The sequence below is a fragment of the Leopardus geoffroyi genome, chromosome A1 (assembly GCF_018350155.1).
Source record: "Leopardus geoffroyi isolate Oge1 chromosome A1, O.geoffroyi_Oge1_pat1.0, whole genome shotgun sequence".
NCBI lineage: Eukaryota > Metazoa > Chordata > Mammalia > Carnivora > Felidae > Leopardus > Leopardus geoffroyi.
In genome coordinates this window covers 3,786,653-3,801,732 of record NC_059326.1, presented here as the reverse complement: position 1 = coordinate 3,801,732, position 15,080 = coordinate 3,786,653, and the positions used below count along the sequence as shown (strand labels likewise).

General features: G+C 45.2%; 1 protein-coding gene across 4 annotated transcripts in view; it reads right to left on the bottom strand.

Annotated features, from left to right (window-relative positions):
• Positions 1 to 10,812, bottom strand: part of SGCG (sarcoglycan gamma) — a 131,774-nt gene extending 120,962 nt beyond the window's left edge. Inside the window, exon 1 of one of the 4 annotated variants that reach the window (XM_045454821.1) lies at positions 10,700 to 10,812. Coding sequence is in view for 3 of the 4 variants with exons in the window: in XM_045454893.1 (XP_045310849.1) it covers positions 10,046 to 10,234 (189 nt within the window). In the remaining variant the exon portion in view is untranslated. Of the gene's footprint in view, positions 1 to 10,045; positions 10,291 to 10,699 lie in introns of those variants that run through there. The other 3 variants (XM_045454893.1, XM_045454504.1, XM_045454425.1) reach the window with 3 other exon arrangements.
• Between the last annotated feature and the right edge of the window lie 4,268 nt (positions 10,813 to 15,080).

Below are 15,080 nucleotides of genomic sequence, written 5' to 3'. Positions count from 1 at the left end.
GGAAAATTTCCACCCCCAGACTGAGATATAATTGGCAAATACAAACTGCATATATTAAAAAAAATTTTTTTAATGGCTCTTTATTTTTGAGAGAGAGAGAGAGAGAGAGCGAGCACATGAGCAGGGGAGAGGCAGACACACATAGAATCCGAAGCAAGATCCAGGCTCTGAGCTGCGAGCACAGAGCCCAATGGGACTCGAACTCATGGACTGGACCGGAGATCAGGACCTCGGGCCAAGTTGGACGTTTAACTGACTGAGCCACCCAAGCACCTCAAAATTGTAGGTGTACAACGTGATGTGAAATGATCCCCGCCATCAAGCTAATTAACACACCTATCACCTCAAGTACTTACCGGTTCCCGCCCTCCCTCCCTCCCCCTCCCCTTCTCTCCTTCTTTCCTGCCTTTCTTGCCTGGTCAGAACACTTGAAGGCTATCACCTTAACAAAATTCAACTGTACAGTACAGTAGGAGATGTTATAACGGTTATTATCAAAAACGACAGGAGACAACCAGTGTTGGCGAGGACGTGGAGGAACCAGAACTCTTACACGCTGCTGACGAGAACGTAAAATGGCGCAGCCATTATGGAAAACAGGGTGGGGGTTCCGCAAAAGGTTAAAAATGGAACTATCACATGGTCCAGCAATGCCACTTGTGGGTATATGTCCAAAGGAAGTAAGTCACGATATTGAAGACGTAGCTTGACTTCTGAGTCCACTGCGACCTCATTCACAACAGCCAAGATATGGAAACAACCTAGGTGTCCATCAACACATGAAGGGACAAAGAAAATGTGGTGTATGTATGCAGGGCTCATTTTTTAGAGACTATTTTTCAGAGCAGTTTCAGGTTTACAACAGAACTGAGAGGGAGGTACAGAGATTTGCCACATACCTCCTGCCTCCACACACGCACAGACTCCTCCGTTTTCAATATCACTCACCGGAATGGTACATTTTTTACCAAAGCTGAATTATACTGACACCTCATAATCACTGAAAGTCCATATTTTACCCTAGAGTTCACTCTTGGTGTATATGCTCTACAGGTTTGGACACATATATAATGATATATAACCATCACTATATAATATAACAGTACTTTCTTTTTTGAAATGGGGGAGTAGGGTTCCATTCATTTATTTTCTTTCCAGCTATATTGAGGTATATTTGACATACAACATTTTAAAGGCATAAGGTGTACAGTGTGTTGATGTGATACATTTATGTACTGCAAAATGATTACCACCTTTTGCTGACTTTATTTGAAAACACAATCTACAAATAACCAAAATCTATGAGTTGGAAAAATGTCTTCCAAATGTTTAATGTGTAGCAAATAAAGGATTAACATCACTTGTCAGTAAGTAGTTAATATTTTTAAATCGGGCAACATAGAAAAATCTGGAGCCCTTCCCACTATGAACCTAAGAAAACTTTATGAAACTAACTAGTTTAATGAAACTGTAAAATCTTTTAAATGTCAAAAGAGGCAAACATGATAAAATAATTTTTAGCGTTTTTTCCTCCTTACTTCCAATTTATATAAATTCTTATCTCTTAAAGGAAAATGACTCTTCTGGCTTGCCTCCACTTGATTACTATACGTAGAAACAAAGTCATAAACCAAATATGCAGATGATCATGGCTTGCTGAAAGGTACAATACAATATCCACTTTTAAATATGGATTACATAAATACATTTCTCTAATTTTTTATATTTTGGCCTGTCACAACAGTTTCATATAGTGATGAAATTCAAGGATGATCCTTTTTGTTTGTTTTTTTGTTTTTTAATGTTCATTTTAGACAGAGCGAGAGAGAGTGCGCGAGCGCACTAGCGGAGGAGGGGCAGAGAGAGAGGGAGACACAGAATCCGAAGTGGATTCCAGGCTCTGAGCCGTCAGCACAGAGCCCAACGCGGGGCTCGAATCCAAGAACTGTGAGATCATGACCTGAGCTGAAGTCGGATGCTTAACCAGCTGAGCCACCCAGGCGCCCGAGGATGATCCTTAATGTTACGTAACACGTATAGCAAATTCACAGTGATGCATATATTAAGGTATCATTTTTTTGGTATCATTATTAAGGTATCATAAGGTATCATATATCATATCATATCATAAGGTATCATATGTTAAGGTATCATTTATAAATTAGAAGTAGTTTACAACCATGAACTTACAAACAGTTTGAAGTTTCAGCTCCTAACTTTCCTCCTGAGAGGAAAGCAATACGTTGTTGTTTTTTTTTAAATTTTGTGAATTATTTCACTGTCTGAAGCAAGAAGTGAGAAAAGAAGGTGAAGAAAAAATAAACGGGGGCAATTCTTTCTTTCCTAAGCCTTTTGAGTATGACTGTATTAGGATTTTGTATGAAGTGATCTCCTCAGAAAATCACGTTTACGGATCTCCTGTGAAAAGGAATAAAGGAAACCTCCCTGAAAACGGAGTTGGGAGTCACGGCGGAGGAGACACTCCTCGCGGCCTACCCAGTCCAGCAGGAAGAGGCAAGATTTCCTTTCGGTCTGGCGACCGCACGCTGCCCTTGCCTGCGGCCAAAGCCAAGCTGTCACCACCTCAGTCACCTGCAGTCGCCACTTGGAGCCTATTTTCCTCCATTGAACATCTGTTCAGAACGACCCCTCCCAACTTCCTTCTTCCCTGTACGAAAGGCTGCTCTTCCAGATCTTTCAACAAGAGCTAAATTCTGGAAAGAGCCTGCGTGTCCATCAACTGACGAATGGATAAAGAAGGTGTGGTTTATATATACGATGGAATACTGCTTGGCCATGAGAAAGAATGAAATCCTGCCACGTGCAGCCACGTGGATGGAACTGGAAGGTATTAGGCTGAGTGAAATAAGTCAGTCAGAGAAAGACGGATGCCATATGTTTTCACTCATATGTGGATCTTGAGAAGCTTATCAGAAGACCATGGGGGAGGGAAGGGGGAAAAATAGTTACAAACAGAGAGGGAGGGAGGCCAACCATAAGAGACTCTTAAATACTGAGAACAAACTGAGGGTGGATGGGGGCTGGGGGAGAGGGGAGAGTGGGTGATGGGCATGGAGGAGGGTACCTGTTGGGACGAGCTCTGGGTGTTGTATGTAAGTGATGAATCATGGGAATCTACCCCCAAAACCAAGAGCACACTGTATCTCCACTGTATGTTGGCCAACTTGACAATTAACTATACTTAAAAACAAAAAAAGGATGTTTTTGTTCTCTGGACTTGCCTGGGGTTCCCCGTAGTTTGTGCGTCCTAACCCGCGACTTCTCTGCTGTGCCCCAAGAAACCAATTTGCTGCTTGACAGCCTTTGCTGTTTAATTTTTAACGTTGACAATATCAGTCTATGTTGAAAACTATTTCACGACGGAAGTTTTGATTCCTTTGGAATTGATTGTTTTCATTAGTACAGATCAGGGTTTGGTCAATGATGGCCTGTGTGTCAAAGAAGACCGGCCACATGTTTTTGTTAAGGACAGTCTTCCCAGGCCACGGCCATGCTTACTTGTTTATGTATTTCCAACCCTACCACTGCAGAGTTGTGTACTTGTGACAGAAATCTTACGGCCCGCAGAGCCTAAAATATTTATTATCGGGCCCTTTACAGAAAAAGCTTGCCTACCTACTTCTGATACTTCTCATTGTAGATATGCAAGTCATATTTTAGTTGGGTTTTACTATTTTAAAGATAAATCTATTGTCTCATTATCGTGGTTAATCCAGAGGTGAATCTGATGATTATATTACATTCTTATGTCCCCTTCACTCTCCCTGCAAAGTAAAAATCTAAAATCAATCGGTACTTACTTGAGTACCTGTCCTGACTACAAATTCATACTTCAGGTCTCAGTTTTACATCACAAGGTAAATAAAATACCCAAACCTCAATTTACTGGTTTCAAGCAACCGAATGCTCAAACCCTAATCGGTAACAAAACTGTCCTGATGTCTGTCCTCACTTTCCAATGAATATTTGGAAGAAATACTAATAAATAAAAACAAAATTTCGTAGTAAAGGTGTAGACAGCTCAAAAATAAACAACAGGTTAGATAACCAACTTAATCCACAGATGAGCATAAATGAGAATTACTCTTATTATACATCTAATCATTCAATATCATTTAATATACCATTTAACTTTATTGCTAATTTGAAAATCCCAGAGGTCGGTTAAAATTTGGTTTATTTAAGATTTAATTAGGGGCGCCTGGCTGGCTCCATCAGTTAAGCATCTGACTCTTGATTTGGGTTCAGATCACAATCTCACAATTCATGAGATTGGGCTCCGTGCTGCCAGAGCAGAGCCTGCTTGGGATTCTCTCTCTCCCTCTCTCTCTGCCATTCCTCTGCTTGTTCTCTCTCTCTCAGAATAAATACATTTTAAAAAACACTTTGAAAAAAAATTAAAAAATTTTTTAATGTTCTATTCATTTTTGAGACAGAGAGAGAGACAGAGCGTGAGCAGGGGAGGGACAGAGAGAGGGAGACACAGAATCTGAAGCAGGCTCCAGGCTCCGAGCTGTCGGCGCGGAGCCCGACATGGGGCTCAAACTCACAAACCGCGAGATCACGACCTGAGCCGAAGTCGGATGCTCAGCCGACTGAGCCTCCCAGGTATCCCAAAAATAAAATTTAGATAATGAATATCATGGAGTCCTTTTGTGTCTCTAGCTCAGAATCTAGCTAGTACAGCTTATTTTTCGTAATATCACAATTATCTTCAGAAATGGTTGCACAGGAAGTATTCCCCCCAAATAATGAAATTTATTACACCTACAGATTTCTTCCAATATAATGGACTGAGAAGACATGAGACAGCACCATTTGTACCACCAAGACACGGAAATTCTTCACAAAATGTAATACTTTACAAATATATAGTCAAACAGAAAAGAATGGAACATTCTCAAGGCTAGAAAAAAGAATGGAAATCAGAGGCAGAGATGCAGGTTATTAGGTCCACTTATGGATCCAGGGCCTAGATATTGAGCCTGAATCCTAATGCTCAACAAAGATGGGAGAGTTGGCCTCTGTCCAGCAGAAGGCCAGAGCTCCCACCATGCAAAGAAAGTACAAGAAGAGGTCCCTCCCTCTCGAAGGCTTGTGATAGAAAGATGAACCACTGGGTAGAAGGCAAAGTCATAAACTTGCGCCAACTACGAGCCTGTACCATTTATAGGTGTGAATGTGTCCAACTTTACAAAAGATATGTGCTGCTATCACCCCAAGCCATGGAATTTACATAAGAGCTGCTCTGAGACCCATAAAACCTCTGCATCCCAGCAGATACATGAGAAGAAACACCACTAGGGAGACTTTCACACCTGCTGCAGTTGAGATTCCTATCTAAGAATAACTCTCAGTGTAGATGAGCTCACACAAAATAATTACAAACCACTGGAGCAATTAAACCATCATGATGTGGAAGGAGGGAATCAGCAGCCTGAGCAGAGACGGAAGACGGAAACGAGAAGGGCCAAAATGCACCTGGTGAGGATTCAAGAAGGAGGTGGAAAAAAAAAATACAAGAGAGAAGCATTTTTCAAAGAGATAGTGAAGCCCACCTTTCCAGACTCGTAGAAAGGTTCTCAGCTGGAAGAGTCACGTGGAACCCTAAGCACCGTGTGGTATTTCTCAAAGAAACATACACCGCAGGACAGCCGCCTGGGCGTGAGACGGGTCAAAGGAAGGGACTGGAATATCGTTCTTTTGTTATTCCAGTTGGGTCATTCTCACCAAGGTTTGGATTATGGAAAGGAAAGGGGAAAAGAGGCCGGAACGCAAAACTTAGGCCGCAAAATCGGATGATATGTGAAGGGTGACACAACTGTTGCTTCAGATAAGTATGACTAACACGAAAAGCTTTCATAAAAAAGGTGAGAAGAGCGGGCTGGACACCATCGCACCGTGCTCGACACGTCTCAAGACTTGCTAACGGAACGCCGTGTCAATGAGATACTATTTTATGTACTGTACAGGCCTTCTGTATTTCCCAATTTACTGAAAAAATCAGAGAAAACTATTTAATTAGAAAATGAAGGCACTGAAGTCCCCTCCAAGACTTCTGCAGGGTTTCTAAGGAAGAATCCAAGGCTGTCAGGGCACCGCGGTTACGGGTGCTCACTCTTTACGCTAGCGAACGTTCACCTTAAAGATGAGTCTTCTTCCTTGATTCAAAGTGTTACTAGCAATAGTTTTGTCGACCGGACATTTGAGCTAGCTTGCATTCACAAGAAGAACACCAGACTGACCAGAGGAAAGTTTTCTTTCCTCTTGCCTCTGTGCTAGGGCCGCGGCAGTGGGAGTGGGGAGGGAGTGTGGGGCGAGCAGGGTGTAAGGTCTGTGTTATTCCTCAACCCTGCTGAGCAATCACCTTGGCAAACCACAGCCTCTCTGGGCCTGGTTTCTGTCTGCGTTAAGTGGGGCCCTCCTCACACGGTGCTTGTGAAGACGGATGAATGTAATGAGTGCCCACCGTGCCAGGCCTAAAGGAGGAGCTCACTCAAGGTGAGGAACACAGCACTTTTCTTTTTTTTTTTAATTAAAAAAAATTTTTTTTAATGTTTATTTATTTTTGAGACAGAGCGTGAGTGAGGGAGGGGCAGAGAGAGAGAGGGAGACACAGAATCGGAAGCAGGCTCCGGGCTCCGAGCTGCCGGCACAGAGCCCGACGCGGGGCTCGAACTCACCAACCTCGAGATCATGGCCTGAGCCGAAGTCAGACACTCCATGGACGGAGCCACCCGGGCGTCCCAGCGCTTTTCTTTTTAGAGCAAGTGCTGGAAGTCAGAGGGACAGCAGCAAGCTCTATGTGTTAGAGGCAAAGTCTTTGGAGAATGATTTACTGGGTATTTGCCTGAAATCATTTCAGAGTATAGGCGATTATAAACAAACAGAGTCACGAATCTTAAGGGAGAAGGATACCAAGGATACGGAAGACGAACCATGGCTTCCAAGAGCAGCCATGGGGCAGGAAGGCGTGGACTGGCTGGGGATTGGAGCATCTGGGAACCAAGCCTTTGAAAGGCAAAGCAACCGCGGTTATGATCCAACCCACAGAATTTCATGTAAATAATCTGGTGACTCCTAAAGACATTTTTATAAAAACAACTTTTATACAGCCTTAGCCTTTTTTTTTTCAGTGTTTGTTTATTTCGAGACACAGAGTGTGAACAGGGGAGGGGCAGAGAGAGACTCCCAAGCAGGCCCTGTGCTGTCATCTCAGAGCCTGACACAGGGCTCGATCTCACCAACCCTGAGACAGTGATAATCATCTCACGTTGATGCCGAAATCCAGACTCAGAGGCTGAACCTCCTGAGCCACCCACGCGCCTCAGCCTTAGTCTTTTTATACCTGGTTGCTACTGAGGCCCCTGTCTTCAATGCAATATGACTGTAGTTAAGATTTCCTAGTTTTTCAACTTCCCCTTTTATCATTCAATTCATTTACTGTATGTTAGTTTTGAAAAAGGAGTTTAGCAACAAAGAGTAAAGTCTACTAAGACAAAATATTCCAGGCACATTTCTATAAATTAATACCAGGTTCCCTGTTACTTATCCAATTAAGTGTTCATTGTTTTATGATTAACGTAAGTATTCATGTAATTATACTTCATTATAACGGACTGACTCAAGGGTTTGCAGGTGCCGCAACCAAGCCCACCTACATGCTGAGAACTTAATCTGAGTGATCTCAGCCAGGGATCCAGAACTGCCTACAAGAACAGTTAACCTTTTGAAACCCAGTCCAAAGAGCAGATGTCTAACTATCGCCAGGTTTTCAAAGGAATCCATGACCTTAAAATAGTTAGGAAGCATTAATTTACTGACTATATCCTTCCTTTTCCTGATGTCTCCTATTCCAGCACGAGTATCTCCCTCATGTGTAACAAAATGATATACTAAAAACTCAGGCCATTATGGGTAGCTATTTTGTTTCCGAATTTAGAAGGTGTCAGGATGGGAAAGTTACAGGCAAATATAACTTCAAACAAGGAATACTTCACACAGATAACCCTGTATTTGTACCACTCACGCCATGTAACCAGTTGTGTTGACTTCACATAAATTCAACCACCAAAGATACAACGAAATGGGCACTTTTTGAAAAATCACAAAGCAACATCACCTAAGCCGTTAGGAAATTAGAAGGGTTATTATATTACAATAAGCATGTCCCTATAAATCACTTTCTAACAGTGCAATTCTAGAGAAAGAAGTCAAATTAACATTAACTTTTTGCTTAACTGTACGTCCATAGATAGTTGCCTATTTTGCCCAAAGGGCATTAGAAGCTCTTTTAGGACACAATCGAAAGAACTAAACATCTAAATGAGGGCCTAATAACTTTTAAAAAGTCATACCCAAGATAATACAATGATGCTGATTGAAATGTAACAGTGTACATATATATTTAATATAATCTGTCTAAAATATCCTCTAGACACAATTAAAATGATTCTTTAAAAATGAAATGAGTCATATGATCCTCATTCTCTCTGAAAGAGGTATTAGAATAGTTTAAAAAAGCAAATACATTATTTGTTAAACATCAGAGTTTCCTGATTTCTTTCATAGGCTGCTATGTATATCTAACGATTTGCACTTGCTAAATGGATTTTCATCACTGTATTTTTTCCGATATTTATCTTATAGATGTAATTGTTTTGCAGGCCAGTTTTTCTGCACTTTTAAGCCCACACTGTACATGAATGATTTAGGTGTAATATCTACTAAAAATTGTGTTTAATGTCTGGTTCAGTAATAACATACATTAAACATCAGAAGAGCATAGGACTTAAGCAAAACGAAATACTTGAAAACACGGTAACTCAATAAATTTAAAAGTCTACTCTGCATATTTTTACACACGCGGAACAGATGTCACTTTGGAGACACCTCTTTTCTAGAGACGAAGGTCTCCTACCAGAGACACTGAACCTTTTAGTGAAACATTCCATCACCAAAACCAGGAGGTCAGCTCCTGGAAATTTTTGAAAAACATTGTGATATCTATTGTATTTTTTAGGGGGGGGGGTTAATAGCCTGCTCGTATTCAAGAAAGAAAAGCACAGGAAGAGCCATAGGAAAATATTCGCTTTAAAAGAAAACTAAACACGATTCCGTTGCTTTACACACACAGATCTACCTGTTTTAAAGCCCACCCGGCAGCATTAACACACACAGCGCCGTCGCTAACAATCCACCTGCACAACATTCGGCATCACTCGATGAGTTGTTTCACAAAAAAAACTGCGTGTGATTGTGTCAGTATTTATAAACACCAGACCCCCCAGTAACGACTCAAACATTATCAACTCGCTAACTCTGGTTTAACCAAACGAGAACATGCAAATACATAAATGCCAACCATGGGAACTTAAGGAGGGATAATGGGCATAAGGGGGTTGGACCGTCAAGTTATAATCCCACCGAAGAGCGGGTGAGCCACCTGTGATTTTAAGCGTCTCTGCGTCTCCGCGAAAACGCCCCAACTAACCCTGGGCAACTTTGTACTCGGTGCTTACTCAGCGTCCGTGGACGGACTAGTCGCCCACCCAGGGCAATGTTTTCTGGCAAAATCAATCTGCAGGAAACAAATCATTCTTATCTCCATTCCGTCTCATCCCCGCACCCCCCCCCCCCGCCCACGCCGGCCTCCCTCTCCCTCCCCCCTACTCTTCCCCTCCCCCACCCCGGCCCCGACAAAGTTACTTAAGTGCTGTGGCAGAGCGCACATCAGTTAGCAAAGTTTTCTGCCGCAAAGAAAGGCCACCTGTCCCAGCTACGCTTCCCACCTGTGCCAGAGCCCTCACAGCCTGGCGGAGGACGTCCCACGCGGCGTGGGACACACGGGGTGCCGAGGGAGAGGGGGCGGGGTGGGAAGGTAGCTCCGGGGTCTCGGGCAAGGGCTGCGGAGGAACCAGGCGGCCCCAACCTCGGAGGAGTTCGTTCAGGGGCTGCAAGAGAAGGAAGGAAGGACATCCGGGCAACGGAGAGCGGAGTGGTGGTCCGTGACCATTCTCTCTACCTGCGGTCCTCCTGGCGGTCCGGGCGAGCAAACGGCCACCGCACTTCCCTTCATTCCCGGCGGGATGACACCCCCGGCTTCTCCCCGGACCGCGCGGGCCTGGGCTCCGTCCTCCTTCCTCGGCGACCGCAGCGACAGCTCTGCTCCTGGGCGGGGGCACCGCTCCCCCCGAGCCGCGGGGGCCCCCATCCCCGCCCGGGCTCCCGGCGCCACCGGCCGGGCGCGAGGGGAGGCGGGGGCCGTTCCCCTCGGGGGGGGAGGGGGGGGAGACTCGGGGCGGCCCCGCGCGCGCGCGCGCGCGCGCGCGCCGGACCCAGCAGGGGGCGCCGCCGGCAGGACGCGCCCCCCGGCTCCCCTCCGCCGCGCCCCCTGCCGGCCCCAGCGCCGCGCGCCCCGCACGACCGCGCCCCCCGCGTGCCGCCCGTCCCACCGCCGCGAGCCCCGACAGCACCCCGGCGCCCCCTCCCGCCCTCCGCTCGCCCCCCACGGTCGCGCACGCGCGCGTGTCGCCGAGCAAGGCGCTCGCACACCCCCAGTTCCCAGCCGGCTCCTCCAGGCTGCCCGCGGGGGGCGCCCTCCTGTTCCCCTCCGGCCCTCGGGCGCCCGCCTCGGGCATCCCGGGCCTGGGGCTCGCGCAGCCACCCCTCTTCCCACCTGGGCTCCGGGCCGCCCGCTGCAACAGCCGGCGCATTTCCTAATTTAGGGCGTCCCCGCCGGGGGCATGGTCCCTTGCAGGAGGCTCGAGAGCCTTGCCGACCACCCCTGGGGCTCCGGAAGCGGCGCCCTTTCCTCGTCGACACTCCTGCAAAAGCAAGGGCCGGCCCCCGCCGCGAGGAGGCACCCCGCGGGATGGGCGGAAGCCTGGTGCCGGTAGAAATGCCGCCGCGCACCACTAGCTCCCTGCGTAGGGCTCCTTCGCAGCGAGCGCTGATCCTGACTTTTACGAAGCCGCTTTTACTCTGGTTTTCCCAGGCCTGGAGAGGTGCGCCCCACTGTGTTTCCATGGCCTCCAGGTATCCTGTGAGTGCTGATGTACCTCAATCGTGGGTTTTCTGGTTGCGTCCACACAGACAGTTGCGCCCCTTTGTCTACACAGGAGAGTGAACTTGGTTTTAGCATTTTTGTGTCTGGAGAATGGTTTGGGTATCTGAACACGTTTGGTGAATGTGCTCGGGAGGTAAATTCTCTCCTTCCTGCAAGGATCATTTTGGTGTGTTTTCTGATTTATTACTGTTTATTTATTTAGAGAGAAAGCGTGAGCAGGAGAGGGGTGGAGGGAGAAGGAAAGAGAAGCCCGAGCAGGCTCCTTGCCCAACGCGGAGCCCTTAGCCAGGCTGGATCTCAGGACTCGGAGATCAGGACCTGAGCCGAAATCGAGAGTCAGGTTTAACCAACTGAGCCACCCCGGTTGCCCCTAGTTTCTGATTTTTTTAAAATGGAGTTATGCTACCGTATTGGGAACCAGATGGAAACATAAAGATCCTGGAGAATTTAAACATGTCTTTCATGTAACAAAATGAATAGTCCCAAGGCGGAAATGTTTCTAATGCTCAGATTACATTAAAGCAAACTTTTTCAAAAGTAGAAATGGGGGGGGGGGGGGGTAAGTCAGTGTCCAATAAGAGAAGTCCAACGAAAGGTTTCTATCACCTCATAGGTGATAGTGACAACCATTTCTTTCAAAAACTTCACTCTCACAAGGATAAATAAGATTGATATAGGTTGCGCTATATTAGTAAGGACATATGAATCATTTTCTATCTGTTTTGCAGGCAACATAGTGAAAAGAATTGCGAACTGTTGCTCTAAAAATGTCCTTACTATCCAGCAAAGGTTGCAGGGTGTACGTTTGTGTCAAAGAAATCAAAAGTTATTAATTCATTTTCACTGCCCAAACTAATACGATCTCAGAGTCAGGACTTCTTTTCTGTTGCCTTAGAAAGAAATAACTGGCAACAGTTTGATGCTGTGGAGGGTGAGAACACAGGATTCAGAGCACTTGCCATAATTGTCCTGGCAGGAAAGCTAAATACAGCCAAAACAGTGTATGGAAAAACCCCAGTCGTGTGTACAAGGGCATGACGACTCCAGTTTGAGCACCGTATCAGTAACAAATATTTTGAGCGACCCGGTACATGTATATTTATTTGTAAATTATATGCATTTGAGAAGATACAGTATGTTACATGCCTGAAGTTAACATATTACATTGGAAAACAAATAGAAACTTAAAAAGGAAAGATAAAGGTACACAGGGGAAAAGTATCGGAATGAATGAGGATCTCTGCACACGGGCTCCCCAATGGAACAACCATAGTGGTGCAAAGTTTTAAAAACAATCATTTAAAGTGTCTGGAAATTGTCCCAAGGGCATACAGGCAATGAAGGAACATTTGTTCATGAGAATCTACTAAAGCATGGTAAGAGCAAGAATCTGGGCATCTGGTCAATGCCATGGAAACTCTGCTCTGGAGGAATGTGGACGGAGAAGATGGCCTCTCTCCCCCGCTTCCTAGTCTAGGATATCGGCTTCTCCCTGGGAGGGACAGGCCTCCACCCTTCTCAGCCCCAGTCCCCAAGCTGTGTGCAGACGTGGCTGAGAGGTGTGGGGCTTTCCACCTATCCAGCCACCACTGGGGGTGGGGGGGGGGAGAGGTGTGGAAGCTCTATGCCAGGTATAGCGGGGTAAGAATATTGGGCTTCTACTAATGACCCCACCATAGCTTACTCATAGGGTGGAGGTTCCTCCTTGGGAGAGGAAAACTGAAAATAAACAGCAAGGGCTACAGACCCCAATCAGTGCCCTGCCCATAGAGCACAAGGGTCACTGTGAAGGAAAAGGCTGCTGCCTGCCTCCAGCTCTGGGGCAGCGGGGCAGAGGTTCTGGGCAGTGGGAAACACAGGCTGTAACATGGCCCCACAGCTCTCCCTGAGAAGACGGATTTTATTTCGAAGAGGGTGTGGGGAAGCTCATACCTAAGGACATAGTGGAGATCTTGGTAATGAGTAATTAACGGGACGTTGGAAGCTCCGTGATAGCAAAAAGCTAAATGGAGGACCAGCTAGGAATTTAACAGAGAAACCCAGGGAAAAAGAAAAGAGCTCCCCCCACCGCCCCACCACCAGGGGGGAGGAAACCTCAGAGACTGGCCTCAAAGATTACTCCTGCAAAGGGACTGGACTGTAATTGGATCCAACTGAGGAACAGTTTATGCCTAGGTGTTGTTGAAAATAACAGGGAAATCAGCCAGCAATTAGTGGAGGCTAAGAACTGAGTGTGATACGCACAGAGGCAAACCAGCCAGAAGCTCAACAGGGACTTTGGGGACAGGAGTCTCAGAGGCTAAACTGACCAAGAAAGAAAAGAGGAAAGACTCAAATTCTTCAAGCCAGGAGTGAAAGAGGGACCATCAATATCAACCTCAGAGAAAAGGATTTTCAAGGAATACTGCCATCAACCGTGTACTGACAAATTATGTAATTTACATGATATATGCAAACAAATGCAAAAGAAGGAAACGTGTTCCCTTCCTTCAACCACGCACAAAAGTTAACTTAAAATGGGTCACAGGCCTCCTGCAGGAGCTTAAAGAAAAGACTCCTGGAAGAAAATACCAGAGTCAATCCTTGTAACCTTGGGTGGGGCAGTCATAAGCAACAAATGAAAAAACCGGACAAATGTGGCTTCACCAAAATTAACAAGGTTTTGCCATCAAGAAAGTGAAAAAACAACCCACTGAGTGGGAGACAATATTTGCAAATCACGTATCTAACAAGAGACTTATAACCAGAGTATGTAGAGTTGTGTATTTCTCCAAAGAAAATACACAAATAACCAGTAATTGCATGAAAAGATACTCAAAACTATTAGCCATTAAGGAAATACAAACCAAAATCACAATGAGATACCACTCCACACCCTCTAGAAAGGCTATAATAAAAGGAAAAGGTAGGGGTGCCTGGGTGGCTCAGTTAAGTGTCCGACTTCAGCTCAGGTCATGATCTCCCAGGTTGTGAGTTCAAGCCCTGTGCCGGGCTCTGTGCGGACAGCTCGGAGCCTGGAGTCTGCTTCAGATTCTGTGTCTCCCTGTCTCTCTGCTCTCCCTTGTTCATGCTCTGTCCCTGTCTCAAAAATAAATAAACACTAAAAAGATAAGAAGACAAATAATAGCAAATGTTGACAAGGTTGTGGGGCAACACTTCTTTTAGTATGCCAAGAGACATAAAAATGTGTTTTCACACAAAAACTTGTATGCACATGTTTATGGCAGCATTATTCAGAATAATCTAGAAACAACAGAAATGTTCATCAACTAATGGATCAATTAAAAAAATGTACATCCATACAACGGGATTCAGCTGTAAACAGTAATGAAGGACTGTTACATACTGCCATATGGATGAACCTTGAAAACATGCAGGGTGTCACAAAACTGGTCACAAAGCATCCACATTATGTTATTTGACTTACGTAAAATGTCTGGAAGAGACACTGGGGGGGTGATCACCGCATGCCTCTGTGGATATACTCAAAATCTCTTAATTATATACCATAAGTGGATAAATGTTTATGGTCTGCTAATTATATCTGAATAAAGGTACTAAACAAAGTGCTTATAAATAATAATAGTCACGTGCCCCCAGCCCCCAACTCCAGGGAAGTTGGGCAAAGTTGGAAGAGAGACAGGCCCAAGTAGCTGCTTTGAAGTTTTCTTCTTCGGTGATGAAAACTAACTGGGAATAAGGTCTCGGGTCGCTTCTATAAAACCCATCCCTTCCCTGACATATTTACTTCTGTGATGACATCCTGGGTTCTTTTTTAATTTTTTGGACTGTATTTTCAAAAGAGGCTCGATAAGTCAAGGGTTCTTTCTGTGACTGTTTAGGTTAAATTGGTACAGTGTATGTGTCAGAAGTATCAATTGTGATTTCACAATTCAGAGGGACACCATGATGTGGTAAAAGAACGCTGAACTTTGTGCTAGGGGCCCTAGTTAATTTAAACTCATTTCCTACATGCAGCAATCTTTTCTGT